Raw genomic sequence first — 15,419 nt, 5'->3', positions numbered from 1 at the left:
CCAAATGCACCAAGGCGCCCAAACCATTTCTCTGCCAACCATAAATGTAACAAAAGAAAGACTTGGATTTATATAGCGCCTTTCACAACCACCAGACGTCTCAAAGCGCTTTACAGCCAATGAATTACTTTTGAAGTGTAGTCACTGTTGTAATGTAGGAAACGCGGCAGCCAATTTTCCCACAGCAAGCTCCCACAAACAGCAATGTGATAATGACCAGATAATCTGTTTTTGTTGTTAATTGAGGGATAAATATTGGCCAGGACACCGGAGATAACTCTTCTTCGAAATAGTGCCATGGGATGCCAAGTACTTTAGAATGATACAAGTTTCAGGGCTGGAAAATTGAAATGAGCCCAAGAGCTGAGTGAGCCAAAAGACTGACACTTACTCATTTTATCAGGGTCTGTTTAATAGTACAATACACTTCCACCAATAGAGGACCCGCTATATAAAAAAATAGGAAATGTCCCTCTAGTGGCAGTAAGCAGTACTACAACATTTCAATATACTCCATGGGTTTGATGCCTTTTCCCACTGATATTCTTTACACGTTTTAACTCCCTGAAAGATAATCCCAGGTCACAGATCTGTGGAATATTCTATACCAGGGATTTCAAATTGCTTCTGTGCAAACAATTTATAAAGTGACGCAGTCATCTGCTTTTGGTTAGTCCTCAAGAAGAATAGTACTTCAAGAGATTGTAAAACACAAAATCCTACGGTGGATAATCATGATTTCTTGGGTTTTAATTCCACCTTTTGGGAGTTTTGAACTCCAAAGAAACAGCCACAGAATGAACGACTTGGTGTGGAGCAGAGGCACACAGCGCACAAAAAGCGATTATTTTCAAACAGCTTGGCTGTGAGTGCTGCTACATTATCAACCTTGAACCTTGTAATCTGTAACTCTGGAAAAGGAATAGTGCCATTTTTATGGACAGAGAAGCTTTGCGTTAACTTTATTAAGCAACTGGGGTAGATTTTCAACTTGCCAGCCGGGCATGAAACTGGCTTTGCGGATCGACTACCCAATACAGAAACCGCACGTTTTTTACTTCTGTTGTCATCCATTCTTATCTATCTAATCGTAGCCAGAGAATCACGTGCAACGTTTCTCCTCCCGCTCCCATATCGTTACCTCTGGTGTCACCCAAGGATCTGTCCTTGGCCCCCTCCTATTTTTCATCTACATGCTTCCCCTTAGCAACTTCATCTGAAAACACGGCACCACTTTCCAAATGTGCGCTGCTCACACCCAGCTCTACCTTACCACCACTTCTCTCAACCCCTCCTCAGTCTCTCAATTGTCAGATTGCTTGACCAACATCCAGTTCTGGATGAGCAGAAATTTTCTCCAATTAAATATTGGGGAGACCAAAGCCATTGTTTTCGCTCCCTGTCACAAACTCCATTCCCTAGCCACTGACTCCATCCCTCTCCCCAACATCTGCCTGAGGCTAAACCACAGGGGGGAGTTTTCCAGGGTCAGCAGGTGCATTTAGTGGCAGGTTGGGTGGGAACCCACTGTCAACCCACTGCCACACGCCTCTCCAGATGTCAGGTCTGTCAAGGATGAACAGACCTGACACGCAGTGGGGGAGGCAATTTAAGTCATTATACAGCCCTTTAAACAGTATTTTGAGCTCACCTTACCATTTTACCACGTTAGCAATGGGGTATACGCTGCTCGGAGATCACGTCAGGTAAGGACGTCGGGATTTGCGTGTCCATGAATTCATCTCATCACTTGACAGCTACTAATGTGCGATAATAGCTCCCATCTCACTGCTGTTCATTTTCTAAGATCAAAAGCTGCTGCTTACTGCATTTGGAAGGCAGTTTGAGCTTTATGCAGGTTGCAAGTGTTTGGAGCAATCTCTCTATCCAATGAAACCTCATTGGAACAACCTCTCTCACCATTGACAGATCACTTCTCTCATCTCAAGTTCACCTGCCAAATATTACATTAGCATCGGTGCCCTTGAAACTATCTCACCATGGTCCTCAGGATCCCACCACGATCAGCCCAAACACCAGCAGCACCAACAACAACAACACCAACCTTCTCCACAATCACCTGATGCTGCACAGGACAGAGGGCATCAGCCTCTGACCACATTGCTGCCCGGGAGGCCAGGGATGGCTTCACCATGACCAGATTTGCTTCACTTGACGCTGTGTACCCTGACTGCCACATTATGCGCCAGTTTGGCACTACCCCACACCAACACCATAAAGCATCCCTGCAAGGCCCAAGCCATTCCTTTCACACTCATCATCATTGCGGGGAGTACCGTTAGGTTCACTGCAGCTCACTAAACCACTTCCAAGGGTGCACACAAATCTGTCCGAGAATGCAACGTGTTGAAAATAAAGATCTGACAGCACAGTAACAGAAACTTTACATGAATATTGGCTAAAATACCCAAGTGCCTACCCTTGTGTGTTGTTAGTTGGTATGATTGGAGGGAGAGTGTGAGGAGTGGCTAGTGAGATGGGGATGTGACAACGTAGATAGAGAGGGGGACGGATGGAGGAGCAAGGTAAGTTGGAGTGAGTAAGGATGTGCAGGAGTAGGGTAGGGAAGGCAGAGTGATGGGGATGTGATGAGTGGCACAGCACAGGAGGTTGAGTGTGGCTTTGCAGTAACATTTCGTGATTCACTGAGACCATTGGAAGCTTTGCGCCAGTGCAGCCAGCTCCTCCTGATCACATCCCTGCTTGTGTTCTCCTGTGCAATGTGCTGCAGGCTGCGTTGAGCTCCTGGGCGGTCTCTTCCGCCCATTGGAAGGGAAAAAGACCTCCATGCGTGTAATGACTCCCTCCATAGGTATATGGAGGGAGTCATGGGAGAGCCTGGGTGCAGCCGTGCACTTTTGTGCAGTGCTTGTCAGTGTTTGCAGCACCTCAATGCTGAACAACACTAACAGCATAACTGTCAAAATCAATTTGCATATGGTTGCTGAGGAAGCTTCATTAAATGACGTCATCAGACCCGCTTCTTTCAATTGGCCAACAAACGCGCTGAGCAGGCGAACCCGCTGGAGGTAGGGGAAATCGGGGCTACACTGTTTGCAATCTTGATGTCATAATCTCCTTTAGCCCCACAACCACCCCCCCCCCCCCCCCCACCCTGCCTGAGATATCTGCGCTCCTCTAATTCTGCCCTCGAGCATCCCTAATTATAATCGCTCAACCATTGGTGGCAGTGCCTTCTGTTGCCAAGGCCCCAAGCTCTGGAACTTCCTGCCTAAACCTCTCTTTCTATCCTCCTTTAGGATGCTCCTAAAAACCTGCCTCTTTGACTAAGCTTTTGGTCACCTGCACTAATTTCTACTTATGCGGCTCAGTGTCATATTTTTTGTCTTATAATACTCCTGTGAAGCGCCTTGCGACATTTTACTACATTAAAGGTGCTATATAAATACAAGTTGAACTTAACAGGGTGACAAATTAAAAATCTACTCCAATGCTTCAAAATGTTTAATTTTTTGATCCTAAAATATACTAATAAACAGAGGGCTCAAAACCATGTTCTGCACTAGATTTTCAAGCAAAACATTTATCCCTCAACCAATAGCACTAAAACAGATTATCTGGTCATTATCACATTACTGTTTGTGGGAGCATGCTGTGCGCAAATTGGCTGCCGCATTTCCGACATTACAACAGTGACTAAACTTCACTGGCTCTAAAGCGTCTGGACATCCAGTCGTGAAAGGCACTATATAAATGCAAGTCTTTCTTTTCTTTTTAAAAAGTTACTTTAAGCAGAAAGTCTTTGGGGAAGAAATTCGAATCATTTGCACCTCCCATTAGGGGGCACTAACGGGGCACAAATGATTTCTCCCACAAAATTCTGTGGGAGTTAGCGGAGATGCAAACCAGATGAACCCCGCTCCTGCCAGTGGCGCCCCGGGTCACTGCACTAGTGATAATGATGTCATCGCCGTGTGCAGCGACCCGCTTTCACCCCGGAGCGAAAATTCAGTAGCGCCCCACGAGGCCGCCGTGGTGATGTCCGCGCCAGCCTCGCGGGTCGAAAACCGGGCCGCACTCTGCTCGCGGGGCAAAAATTAAAGGGGAGGTGCGTTTTCATGGCGGACTTACCGGCCTTGCCTTGTGGAAATCATGGGGTTTGTACCTCCGTGTTGCAGCCCGGCACTCCACTTCTGTGCCGAGCTACTGCGTCGGCATCCAGTTCCCTAATGGAGAAGTGGTGGCCCCTTGGCTCCATTGCAGAGTTCGCAGCGTGCCCTCCCCTTTAACAGTAGGGGAGGGCTCTGTGCTCCCGAAGGCAGTCCGCCTAGCGCTGGTAAATTCCCGCTGTTCATGCCCAAGTCCTGCCCCCGTGAGGAAGTGGAGTGCGCAACATTGAGCTTCACTTCGGGGCGGTAACCCCAATTTCGCTGCCGTACGGCACCTTTGCGCCGGGCGCAGGAAGTCCCACCTCGCCTCGGTTACCGCCCCCACACGGGGCTCTACTGAATTTCGGTCCCTTTATTCCTTATAGTCTTCCTTTTATATAGAATACTGGCGAACCTCCCTCGGCACTGCCCATTGTAAATTTGCTATTTTATAATAACAGGAGCATTATAAACCTGAAGTACAGCATATTATTCTGCTGCTACGCTTTGGTTGCTGTGTTGAAGCAGACGGGATGGCAAATATGTATGGGTCAGGAATGCACTGGTGAGTAGGGATGGGGAGATTCCTGGTGTATGGGTGAAACATGTCACACACTCTCTATCTCAGTCACACAACACTTACTATCACTCAGAAAATGCCTCAAAAACAATCGGCAAGGATTTCCTCCTGATCAGCCACTGTAACTTCCACGGAAGATTGGCGGAAACCCCGTTTTATGCGGTGTATCGGAGTTTCCATCAATCTTCTGCCTAAGTATGGCCGTTCGGGAGAACCCGAGGAAATTCCCAGCATATGATTTACCTCATAGCCCTCGAGTGTCATTCAACTGAAGAGAGAGATCTTCTTAACTACAGTGAAGCAAAATAAAGAGCTCGCCACAGTGGGAAATAATATTTTTTTTTGTTTGCAATGTTTAAACAACGAAGAACAGCTGCTTCCTCTGAAGTAAAAAAAAAGGTCAAAAGTCCTGCCACATGACATACCGCACTGAGCAAATCCTGAGGCATGGTGGGAAATCACGCGTACTGCATAAACTGAGGCTGCAGCATCTCCTTGAAGCTGACAGCACGATATTGATTTCAAGCCAAGGCTTTTTGCCAGAGGCTGAGGCCTTTGCATAAAAACATTAGTGAAGGCACTCAAAGGCTCAAGAATATCATTTTAAAAGGTAAATTTTGCGAGTTCTTGTAGGCCGGGAAAATTCCTCAGAGCCGCTCCCAGTCAGCACTTCTCTGTCACAAGCGTGGCGGAAACCCTGCACATGTTCGCATTCGATGGGATGCAAATCAGACGTGTTCTGTAACAGGCAGCCAATCTGCTCCAGCAGCTTACTGCCATGAGTTGAAGATGAAAATTTAGTCTCATCGAGTTTGTTACAGCTACTTTCACTAAAATCTCAATCGAACATCTCCCCGTAAAATATAGCTGGGTCAAGCGATTTGGCATCTTGCAAACTGTCCTGAACGTGGTGTGATCGAGTGCCTGAGTACAACAGTAACATATCCAGGGGCAATAAAGTCATCTATTTGCGAATGATAACAAATCGCTCACCCTAGCCATCACACTTCCTGCATTTTTACCTCTTACCAAAACTACAATTTTCTCCATGTGACATAACTAAACCCAGATCCAGCAAGACAAATCATAAATTAAAAACATGCAAGAATTAATGTGAAGAGGGAAATTATCAGTGCTGGAATAGGGCATCATTAGGTGCAAAGGATGGAACTGTTCAGCTACAATAGCTTCTTTTTAAAGTGGAATAATCTACAGAAACACTTTGATTTCAGTACGCTGCAGCTAAATCAATGTCCATTTCAAGAATCGAAAGTCTGCCTAACTTTCCATTCCAGTGGTGTCAAGGATTCAGCTCATGTCTGGGTCCAGAACGGTGAATGTGCTCACATATTGTAAAATAATTGAGCTCATCTTAAAATTGCCCACCAGTCAGTGAGATAATGGGGGTGAAGTTGATCTTCGATGAAAACGCAAAACGGGTGCTAGTTTTACACTGCTCCCAAATCTCTCTTCATTGGGTGCGGTGTAAAAACGGCTGTCAATTCACTATCACCCATTTTGTGCATCTTGCCAAAGTCCAATTCCCCTGCCCCCCCCCCCCCCGCCCACAATGTAACTCTCCACTCAATGAGCAGCAATCCGTACAGTGCTGAACATAAACCCTTTGCGTGGAAGTCCCTGTGTGACTATAGATAACAGACTAGGTTCAGTGTTGAGCGTGATTGGATAACCTTAACTGCCAAGAGCATGCCCTAAATGTCCCTCACAGCAAGTGCATCATCCGAGGGACTGCAAGATTTTACAGCCACTCGTAGCCTGGGGCAGGTGGAGACGGGGGGGGCGGGGGGGGAGGGGAGGGAGATGTAAACATGGAGGCAGGAGGGAGCAGAACAGGGAACAGATGTTGCACATTTCACAAAAAACAAATGGAAGAAAGACAAACAAAAAGGAAAGGAGCCAACTTGGGCCCAAAAAAACCTAAGTTCTGAAAACCTTTTGCATTTAGTCATCAAATCTGAAGTGCCACAATCACAGAATTCCAAATTTGGGCATAAATAAAGTGATTATTTCAGGCCTAAATGAAATGAAAATCTTAGCAACAAATGGAAAGTGGTGTTGATGAAGTTTTGGATTAATGGTTCTAAATGACAAGAACAGAAAATGTAGCAATTATAGGAATGGCCCTTTCATCTGCTTTGATGGTTCAGAGGTAATGTCTCCATTTCTGAGCCAGACGGACCAAGAAGATTCAAGATTCATTTCCTTGATCAATTCAATGGCAAATAGTGGGACTTCAAGGAGCTGGATCTTACGGTATAATGAAGAATCAGGGTACATGACTCAATTTAAAACAGAGATATCCAATGAGATTATTTGTGATGCAACTCCATCAAGCTAATGAATGGCTCCTCTATCATAACTCTTTCATCTTAACTTTAATATTTTCAGAAAGTTCACACAGCAGCTGACAGGAGCATCCACTGTGGCATGAACTTACAATGGACATTAGCATAATAGTGAATCAGCTTCCTGGATATCAACTCCTTCGGTATAAGACACAGCGACCCAGATTTTCCTACAAGGGCATTGTAAATTTCGTAGCCTAACGCGCCGATCTCGCCGTTAATAACTTCCTCCATAATCTTCCTGCATTTCTAATTAGAATATGCCCAGGAAACTTTGGCGTGCCGTAAATAATAGCATATGTTTTCCTGGAAAATCTGCACTCAAATCGCGATGCGCTAATACTATGCTGCAAATTTTCAGGAAAATCTGGGCCAGCACTGTGTCCAAATGAGTGGGGCAGAGAAACTAAAACTTTAAATCACCACAGAATAAATGATGGAGGGATTCTGACTCTGGCTGGCAGTCATTTGCAAGGTAAAGCAAAGCATCAATGACATTAGGTATTTCTGTAGAGTGAACAAAACCATGAGGTAATGCAATAAAAATATTGTATTAAACCAGGCTAAGATGTTGGCACATCCAGCAAATTGCTCAAAGACGATTAATCTTCGGGGATTTCTCTCCTGCTTGCAAATGTTGGCATCTTTTCATGGAATTTAGGCAGTTTCAAAGGAGGGAAAACTTGAGCTTTATCAGGAAACTGCAGACAAGTTTATCTGGCTGGGCAGATTTGGACTACATGGGCCACTGCTCGCGATACCTGTGCAGCCGTAGTCCTTTGTATTTTAATGTGTCTGTATATGTCACAATTTGACACAATCGGGCCTATGACACGACCAAGTTAACTTTTACATCTTTGCCACTTGATTGGCTGAAACCCCGACCTTTGGAACTGGCTTTCAGCGAATCAAAGAGTGCTTTTTTTAAAATTAAAAAGCTAATCCCAACTTGAAAACAGACTAGAAAGCAGATAAAACATGTAAACAAAACGTCAAAATAGAACAAGAGAAAAGTAAATAGACTGTTATATAGAAAAAAAAATAAAGTTACAATAATCTAAATAGGACAGATAATGGGTAGAGCAGGATGATTGTCACTAATATTAAAAAAAAATCACATTTTATGATCTTTCAAGCTCAGGAGACAAATTTCATGCAACAGCTGGATAGCTCTTTTTAGACTGGATAGCTTTTTATTGGCTGGCGTGGACACGATGGCTGAAATGGCCTCCTTCCGTGCTGTAAATTTCTATGATTCTATAACTTGATTTTAATTTTGCTGACTAAACTCAAAAAGGAAATCTCAACGACACACAAATTGTCATTGAAGGTTGGCATGCAGGTACAGCAGGCAGTTAAGAAAACAAATGGCATGTTGGCCTTCATAGCAAGGGGATTTGAGTACAGGGGCAGGGAGGTGTTACTACAGTTGTACAGAGCCTTGGTGAGGCCACAGCTGGAGTATTGTGTACAGTTTTGGTCTCCTAACTTGAGGAAGGACATTCTTGCTATTGAGGGAGTGCAGCGAAGGTTCACCAGACTGATTCCCGGGATGGCGGGACTGACCTATCAAGAAAGACTGGATCAAATGGACTTGAATTCACTGGAATTCAGAAGAATGAGAGGGGACCTCATAGAAACGTTTAAAATTCTGACGGGTTTAGACAGGTTAGATGCAGGAAGAATGTTCCCAATGTTGGGGAAGTCCAGAACCAGGGGTCACAGTCTAAGGATAAGGGGTAAGCCATTTAGGACCGAGATGAGGAGAAACTTCTTCACTCAGAGAGTGGTGAACCTGTGGAATTCTCTACCACAGAAAGTTGTTGAGGCCAATTCACTAAATATATTCAAAAGGAGTTCGATGTAGTCCTTACTTCGGGGGATCAAGGGGTATGGCGAGAGGGCAGGAATGGGGTACTGAAGTTGTATGTTCAGCCATGAACTCGTTGAATGGCGGTGAAGGCTCGAAGGGCCGAATGGCCTATTCCTGCACCTATTTTCTATGTTTCTATGTACATGGGCTGACAATCTGAGTCACTCAAGTACGCACGTTGGTGTCTGACAAAGGAGTCAACTGTTTAAATGGTTGACCTCCATTAATTTTGCAGAGATTTTATTTTTAGGTTAATTCCCAGGGGCTTGACACTGACAGTGACACAGAATCAATACAACTCACGCAGGCCCTCAAAGTGTATTGCCCTAACAATGGGCAAGAAGAGAGCATGAGGGGAAAAGTTTTATTCTTGTTGAAAGTGAGTTTCAAATATAATTTTTTTTTCTATAGCTTAGGGTTAAGACTGCAGTTACAAAACTTCTCTGGATATCCAAGCAGTTGTATTACTCTAATAGAGGATGGCCATTTCAATTATGTGAGGCAAAAACTAAAAAAACAACAGGTTGGACCAGGGAGGCTGAAATGTACCTGGACCCACTGACAGCACAAGAGTCAGCTGACCCATCAAGAGTCCACATATGACTATTCTATCATTACCTTATTTCCGAGATCTCTCATTTCTTTTTAAATTTGAGTCTAACTTAGTCCCTAAATCACCATAGTTACTCTCTTAATGAACCTAAATCCTTTTTGATACTGAGAAAGGCTTTTGATAAGGTCCCACATGGCAGACTGGTCATGAAAGTAAATATTCATGAGATCCAAGCAAAGTGGCAAGTTGGATCCAAAATTGTCCCAGGAGGCAGGAAGCAAAGGGTAATGGTTGATGGGAGTTTTTGTGACTGGAAGGATGTATCCAGTGAGGTTCTGCAGGGTTTGATACTGGGTCACTTGCTTTTTGTGACTTGGATTTGAATGTTGGGGGTATGATTAAGAAGTTTGCAGATGATACAAAAATTGGCTGTGTGGTTGATAACGAAGAAGAAGAAAGCTGTAGACTGCAAGAAGATATCAATGAACTGGTCAGGTGGGCAGAACAGTGGCAAATGGAATTCAAGCCCGAGAAGTGTGAGGTAATGCATTTGGGGAGGGCTAACAAGGCAAGGGAAGACACATTAATTGGTAGGATGCTGAGAAGTGTAGAGGAACAAAGGGACCTTGGAGTGCATGTCCACAGATCCCTGAAGATAGTAGGCCAGGTAGATAAGGTGGTTAAGAAGGCATATGGAATACTTGCCTTTATTAGCCAAGGTACAGAATACAAGAGGAAAGAGGTTATGCTTGAACTGTATAAAACACTAGTTAGGCCACAGCTAGATTAGTACAGCATGCTGTTTTGGTCACCACATTACAGGAAAGATGTGACTAGAGAGGGTACAGAGGAGATTTAGGAGGATGTTGCCTGGACTGGAGAATTTTAGCTATGAGGAAATATTGAGTAGGCTGAGTTTGTTTTCTTTGGAACAGAGGAGACCTTATTAAAGGTGTATAAAATTTTGAGGGGCCTAGATAGAGTGGTTAGGAAGCACCTATTTCCTTTGGCAGAGGGGTCATCAATTTAAAGTAATTGGTAGGAGGTTTAGAGGAGATTTGAGGGGATATGTTTTCACCCAGAGGGAACTCACTGTTGAAAGAGTGGTATAGCCAGAAACCCTCATCACATTTAAAAAGTACTTGGATATGCACTTGAAGTGCCGTAACCTTCAGGGCTACGGACCAAGAGCTGGAAAGTGGGATTAGGCTGGATAGCTCTTTACCGGCTGGTGCGGACACGATGGGCTGAAATGGCCTCTTTCCGTGCTGCAAATTTCTATAATTCTATGAAAGTTCCAACTTGGAGCTGGTATCTGTGTGGTGCAGTGCAGCACCACCCCCTAGTGTTCCATGTGACAAGTGACATTACTCCACTTAACAATATTAGGGGCTTGTTTCATGATCCTACCGCTTCTTTTGCGCTTAAAAACAGAATCAAAACAACATGAAAAACTGAAGCATTGAGTTAGCGATTTTCGAGCAGACCTCGATCCTGAGGGCTGGAGCTGTCGCCAGTAACAAGACGGAAGCCTCTTGATTAAATGTAAATCGTCGTCAGAAGAGGTCGTTACAACCCCTTGGACACCATTTTCATTTCTGCCTCCCTTTGCTATCACCAGTTCCTGCTTCTGCCTACCGCACACGAGTGTTAGACATTGGCAGCTGGCCATTTTGAGCTGACTTCAAAGGCATCCTTGGCTGCAGTAAGGGAAAGCTGGATGCAGATATGACTCTTGTTACTGCAGAGGCTTGTACGAGTTGAGCCTGAAAAACTACTGTTATTTGATCTCCTTGCTGCTGTAGGCCCTGCAAATGTTGCCTGCTACCATAATCTGTTGCTCCCTTTCACTTCAGATGCTTCAACCCCTCCCCTTTAAAGGTGTGGCTGAAGATTTCCTGCCCCCAGATCGGCACGCTGCTTGTAAAGAGCACGTTTTGCATTGGCAGCTTATCAGTCAGATTTCATTTAAACAAACCTATGAAAATAGCAGACACCCATCCCACTGCCTGCCTGATTAATGCTATATATGAAAATCCACTCCACAGAATCCACTTCATAAGGATCCAGTACAAGCTGGAAAGCAGCGAGGAGGCACTGATTTTGAAATGTGCCTCACCAAACGGAACTAGAACATTTATTTGAATGCAAGTTCAGTTTCTGCTATTTCTTGATTACAAAATAAACTGAATATAGCACGAGACGTTTCTTCTTGTAGGATTTGCACAGACTTTTATGGGCACTACTGTTGCAGTAGCTGGAAATAAAAACTCTGAGGTTTTTATGCCCACTGCAGTAGCAATTTGAAAAGCTGCTTTCTGTTTGCTTCTTTTAAAACAGCATTAGTTTCTGTTCTGCTAATGACGTGGCAAATTAATTTACTTTCAGTAACTGGGATCAGAATTTTTAATGTGAATTATAGAGACAATTGTTTAGTTAAAGTGACCTGAATTGGGCCTCTTCTGTTTAATTTGCAAATGCTCAAGTGACTGGAGTTTGTCTCAATTCTGTGTTAATGTGACCATTTAATTGTTTAAATAAAAACAAGGGGGCACAGAATAACAAGCTATCATCCTGTGCTTTTACAAGCCATTTTAAAAGTCCTAATATTACCTTTTCAAATTCATGGGTAATGGGCAAGTAACTGAAGCTACAACATTCTGGAGCTTTTTACCCTGTCAATCTAGTGGGGCGGCATCTGTCAATGTTTTCTGACAGTCAATCGGGAATGAGCAGGGTCTGTATCTAATCCTTGCAGGAATAGACATGCATACATGTTAAAAACATGCTGGGAGGATAACAGGGAGAGGGAGCGGTCAATGCATTCAGATCAGCAGCAGGATTGAGATCAGTTTTCAGCTTTTAACTTTGCGACTCAACAAACTGCTGAGCCCTCGAAGCCAAACTCAAAAAAATGCCATTTTACATTCCTGGTATGCAGGCCCTAAATCCTGGCGATTGCTGGGTTAGATTGGATGAGGAAACACACAAGGTAATCGCCCTCAGGCCTGAACTCGGGCATGAAAGACTGCTGGAAAACATCGACAGATGACCACCCACTAGATTGACGTAACGGATTGCAGTTCCATGGGCATCAACAATACCTGTGGAACAAGTAGTCATGTCTGAAACTAGACAGCTAGTCTGGTGAGACCTATTTGACCTTGGAAGTACCCGATTCATACTCGCATCAATGTCTTCCTTAACATTACTGACCCGAGAAAACTAAAGTCCCAACCGTCTTTCAGGATATTTGTTATGATTTCCCTACCCACTGATTAGCAAAGAACAAGTGTTTTTTTCAGTAACCCCAAGCAACAGGTTAACTGCTGATATATTTCAGCAGAATAGCATTCAATCTTTACCTTGTCATCCTAATTGTTAGCCTTCTGTTTCAGCAGTTTATTGTTCTAGTAGAAAAGAAAACTTTACAAAAAGTTAACATTAAATCTCCAGTCAGATGTTTTGTGCGAAACTCACCGATTTCCACCCCCAGCTTCGATCGGAGGATAGAGCCAGCTGATGCCACAACAGCGCACATCTTGAATGGCCCGAGTGCTTGGGTCAGATTTTGCTTTGGTATGTACTCCCGCCAGTCAGGTGTCGTGAAGGGCCTGTCTCCAAATTGAATGGACGCCACTTGGACTCTCTGTTTCAGTTCACATAACAGTTCTTCGCTGCTGAGCTTTTTTGCCTTCCTTGTTCCAGTGAAGTTCACAGCATACTTATTCATAGCAGCATAATTGTTTTTAACAGTCCGTAGGCGGCGGTTGAGGTTGTTCGAAGAGCTGTCATCATTCCAAATCATCCATGAACTCCACTGTGTTTTAAGGGCAAGCTTTATCTTCGTGGGTTTTGCTGCTGTGTTGGAGATGATTGATGGGTCCGTCACTTGTTGTCCCCTGGATAAATCCCTGGTAACTACATTTGCGGACAGAGGATCCTTTGAAACCGTTGTTTTCTTAGACTGAATTTCTGGTTTGCTGGATCCTTTTATCTTGCTGTTATTTGTCTTCAAAATAATTTCAGAACTTAACTGATCTTTCTGTGCAGCCTCAAAGGTTTTCCAAAAAGTACCTCGGGTGGCATATTCATGATTTGATCCATCTGCATCCTCCTTACCTCGCAGTATCTCCTGTACGCCACACTGCATCAAATTACATTGAAGCTGCTTGGTCCCTGTGTTATTTGATCCATGTCTGAGCAACAGGTTTCCTTTCTGATAACACATCTTATAGAATACAGTGTAGAGGCAAAGGATCGACACACTTGTGAAGAAGCATGCCTTCCTCATGGTCCCAAGTCTACGCCGAGCCATATTTATCCACAGTTCAGTTCAGGCTATCACTTGTTGGATAGTGTAGGAAACCTGCAAACAAAACAGTCATATACATAAGAGTTTCTCTCTGTTCATTTCAGCTGCCCATTTTAGCAAGCCCTGGCAGTTTGACATTAGCTTGCAGCTGGCTGCATGAAACCTTCGTTCTGGAACAAGTGGCACAAACACCACACCAAAACCAAAATAAAAGAGCCTTCAGTGAAATCGGCACACTTGTTTAGGGAGGAACTGAATAAATCTTTTGTCGTATCAGCTTGGCTCAATTGGTAGCATGCTCCCCTTTGAGCCATGAAGGTTCTGAGTACATTGTTAACACAGGTGAAAGAAAAAACATAAAACTCAAACTGACAGTTTGGGACAAAAATCACTCAATTCTGTCTCTGCAAAACAAAAGATCCAAATGGTGAGATTGTCTGTTTAAAATTCTTTGGTAGATTATGGAAAATTGACGCACATGCCATAGTACAATGTTTCTATTCTATTTCGCGTAACATGACTCCCTCATTCCCCACGCCCAAAATTCCCCTTGGTTATCAGAGTGTGGACAGGAGTGGGAGTCAAATTTCTCCAAGTGGAGAATTGCAGAAAAGTTTCCTGATTCATACAAAGAAAAGAACTGAGTGTCGGGGGTTGAAACTGCAATAGGGGAACTGAACAACAGACAACTTTAGAAAAAGTTCAGAAGGTCCCGTTTAATGGAAATATATAATTACCAACATGACTGTCCCACACATTCACTCGCCAGACACGAAACAGTTCATGGGAGTAGATGCTCTGAAAGGTGAAGGGCTTGGGAATCCTTTATTTCATTCGGAGGATGGTCTGCTGAACAATGGTGTCCTTTACAGGCACCTTCATGGACGATTTGTGTTCCTCCACCACTGCGAAGCACCCAGTGCGATGGCGAGACTGCTTCCTCTCACTGCTTTCGTAAGCAACACTATTTTCATTATAATCTGCCATCTGTGCTTTCGTCTTTTTTTTGTTGTTGTTGCCAATTTAAATGTATCTAAGTGTTAAGTCATGGCAGGAGAGCTCGGACACGTGATATGCTCCTCCTGTACTATGTGGGAAATCAGGGACGCCTCCGGTGTCCCTGACGACGACGTGTGCGGGAAGTATATCCACCTCCAGCTCCTAACGGTCCGCATTGCGGAATTGGAGCTGAGGGTGGATTTACTCTGGAGCATCCACGATGCTGAGAATGACGTGAGTAGCACGTGTAGCGAGTTGGTCTTACCGCAGGTGAAGGGTCCACAGCCAGATAGGGAATGGAAGACCAACAGGAAGAGCAGTGCAAGGAAGGTAGTGCAGGGGTCCCCTGCGGTCATCCCCCTGCAAAACAGTTACACCACTTTGAGTACTGTTGAGGGGGATGACTCATCAGGGAAGGGCAGCAGCAGCCAAGTTCATGGCACCGTGGCTGGATCTGCTGCACAGGAGGGCAGGAAAAATAATGGGAGAGCGATAGTGATAGGGGATTCAATTGTAAGGGGAATAGATAGGCGTTTCTGCGACCGCAACCGAGGCTCCAGGATGGTATGTTGCCTCCCTGGTGCAAGGGTCAAGGATGTCTCA

The 15,419-nt window shown here is 44.4% G+C and overlaps 1 protein-coding gene across 3 annotated transcripts in view; it reads right to left on the bottom strand.

The window, feature by feature from the left end:
- The window catches only part of LOC139265861 (beta-galactoside alpha-2,6-sialyltransferase 1-like), a 139,026-nt gene that overhangs the window by 28,426 nt on the left and 95,181 nt on the right, over positions 1-15,419 (bottom strand). For all 3 annotated transcript variants that reach the window (XM_070883376.1, XM_070883378.1, XM_070883377.1), the window contains one exon: positions 12,983-13,871. In XM_070883376.1, the coding sequence (XP_070739477.1) occupies positions 12,983-13,820 (838 nt within the window). In that variant the 5' untranslated portion in view covers positions 13,821-13,871. The remainder of the gene's footprint in view (positions 1-12,982; positions 13,872-15,419) is intronic.

The sequence above is a fragment of the Pristiophorus japonicus genome, chromosome 6 (genome assembly GCF_044704955.1).
Source record: "Pristiophorus japonicus isolate sPriJap1 chromosome 6, sPriJap1.hap1, whole genome shotgun sequence".
NCBI lineage: Eukaryota > Metazoa > Chordata > Chondrichthyes > Pristiophoridae > Pristiophorus > Pristiophorus japonicus.
The sequence above is the reverse complement of the archived record's forward strand: the minus strand, read 5'-3'. Positions and strand labels throughout refer to the sequence as shown.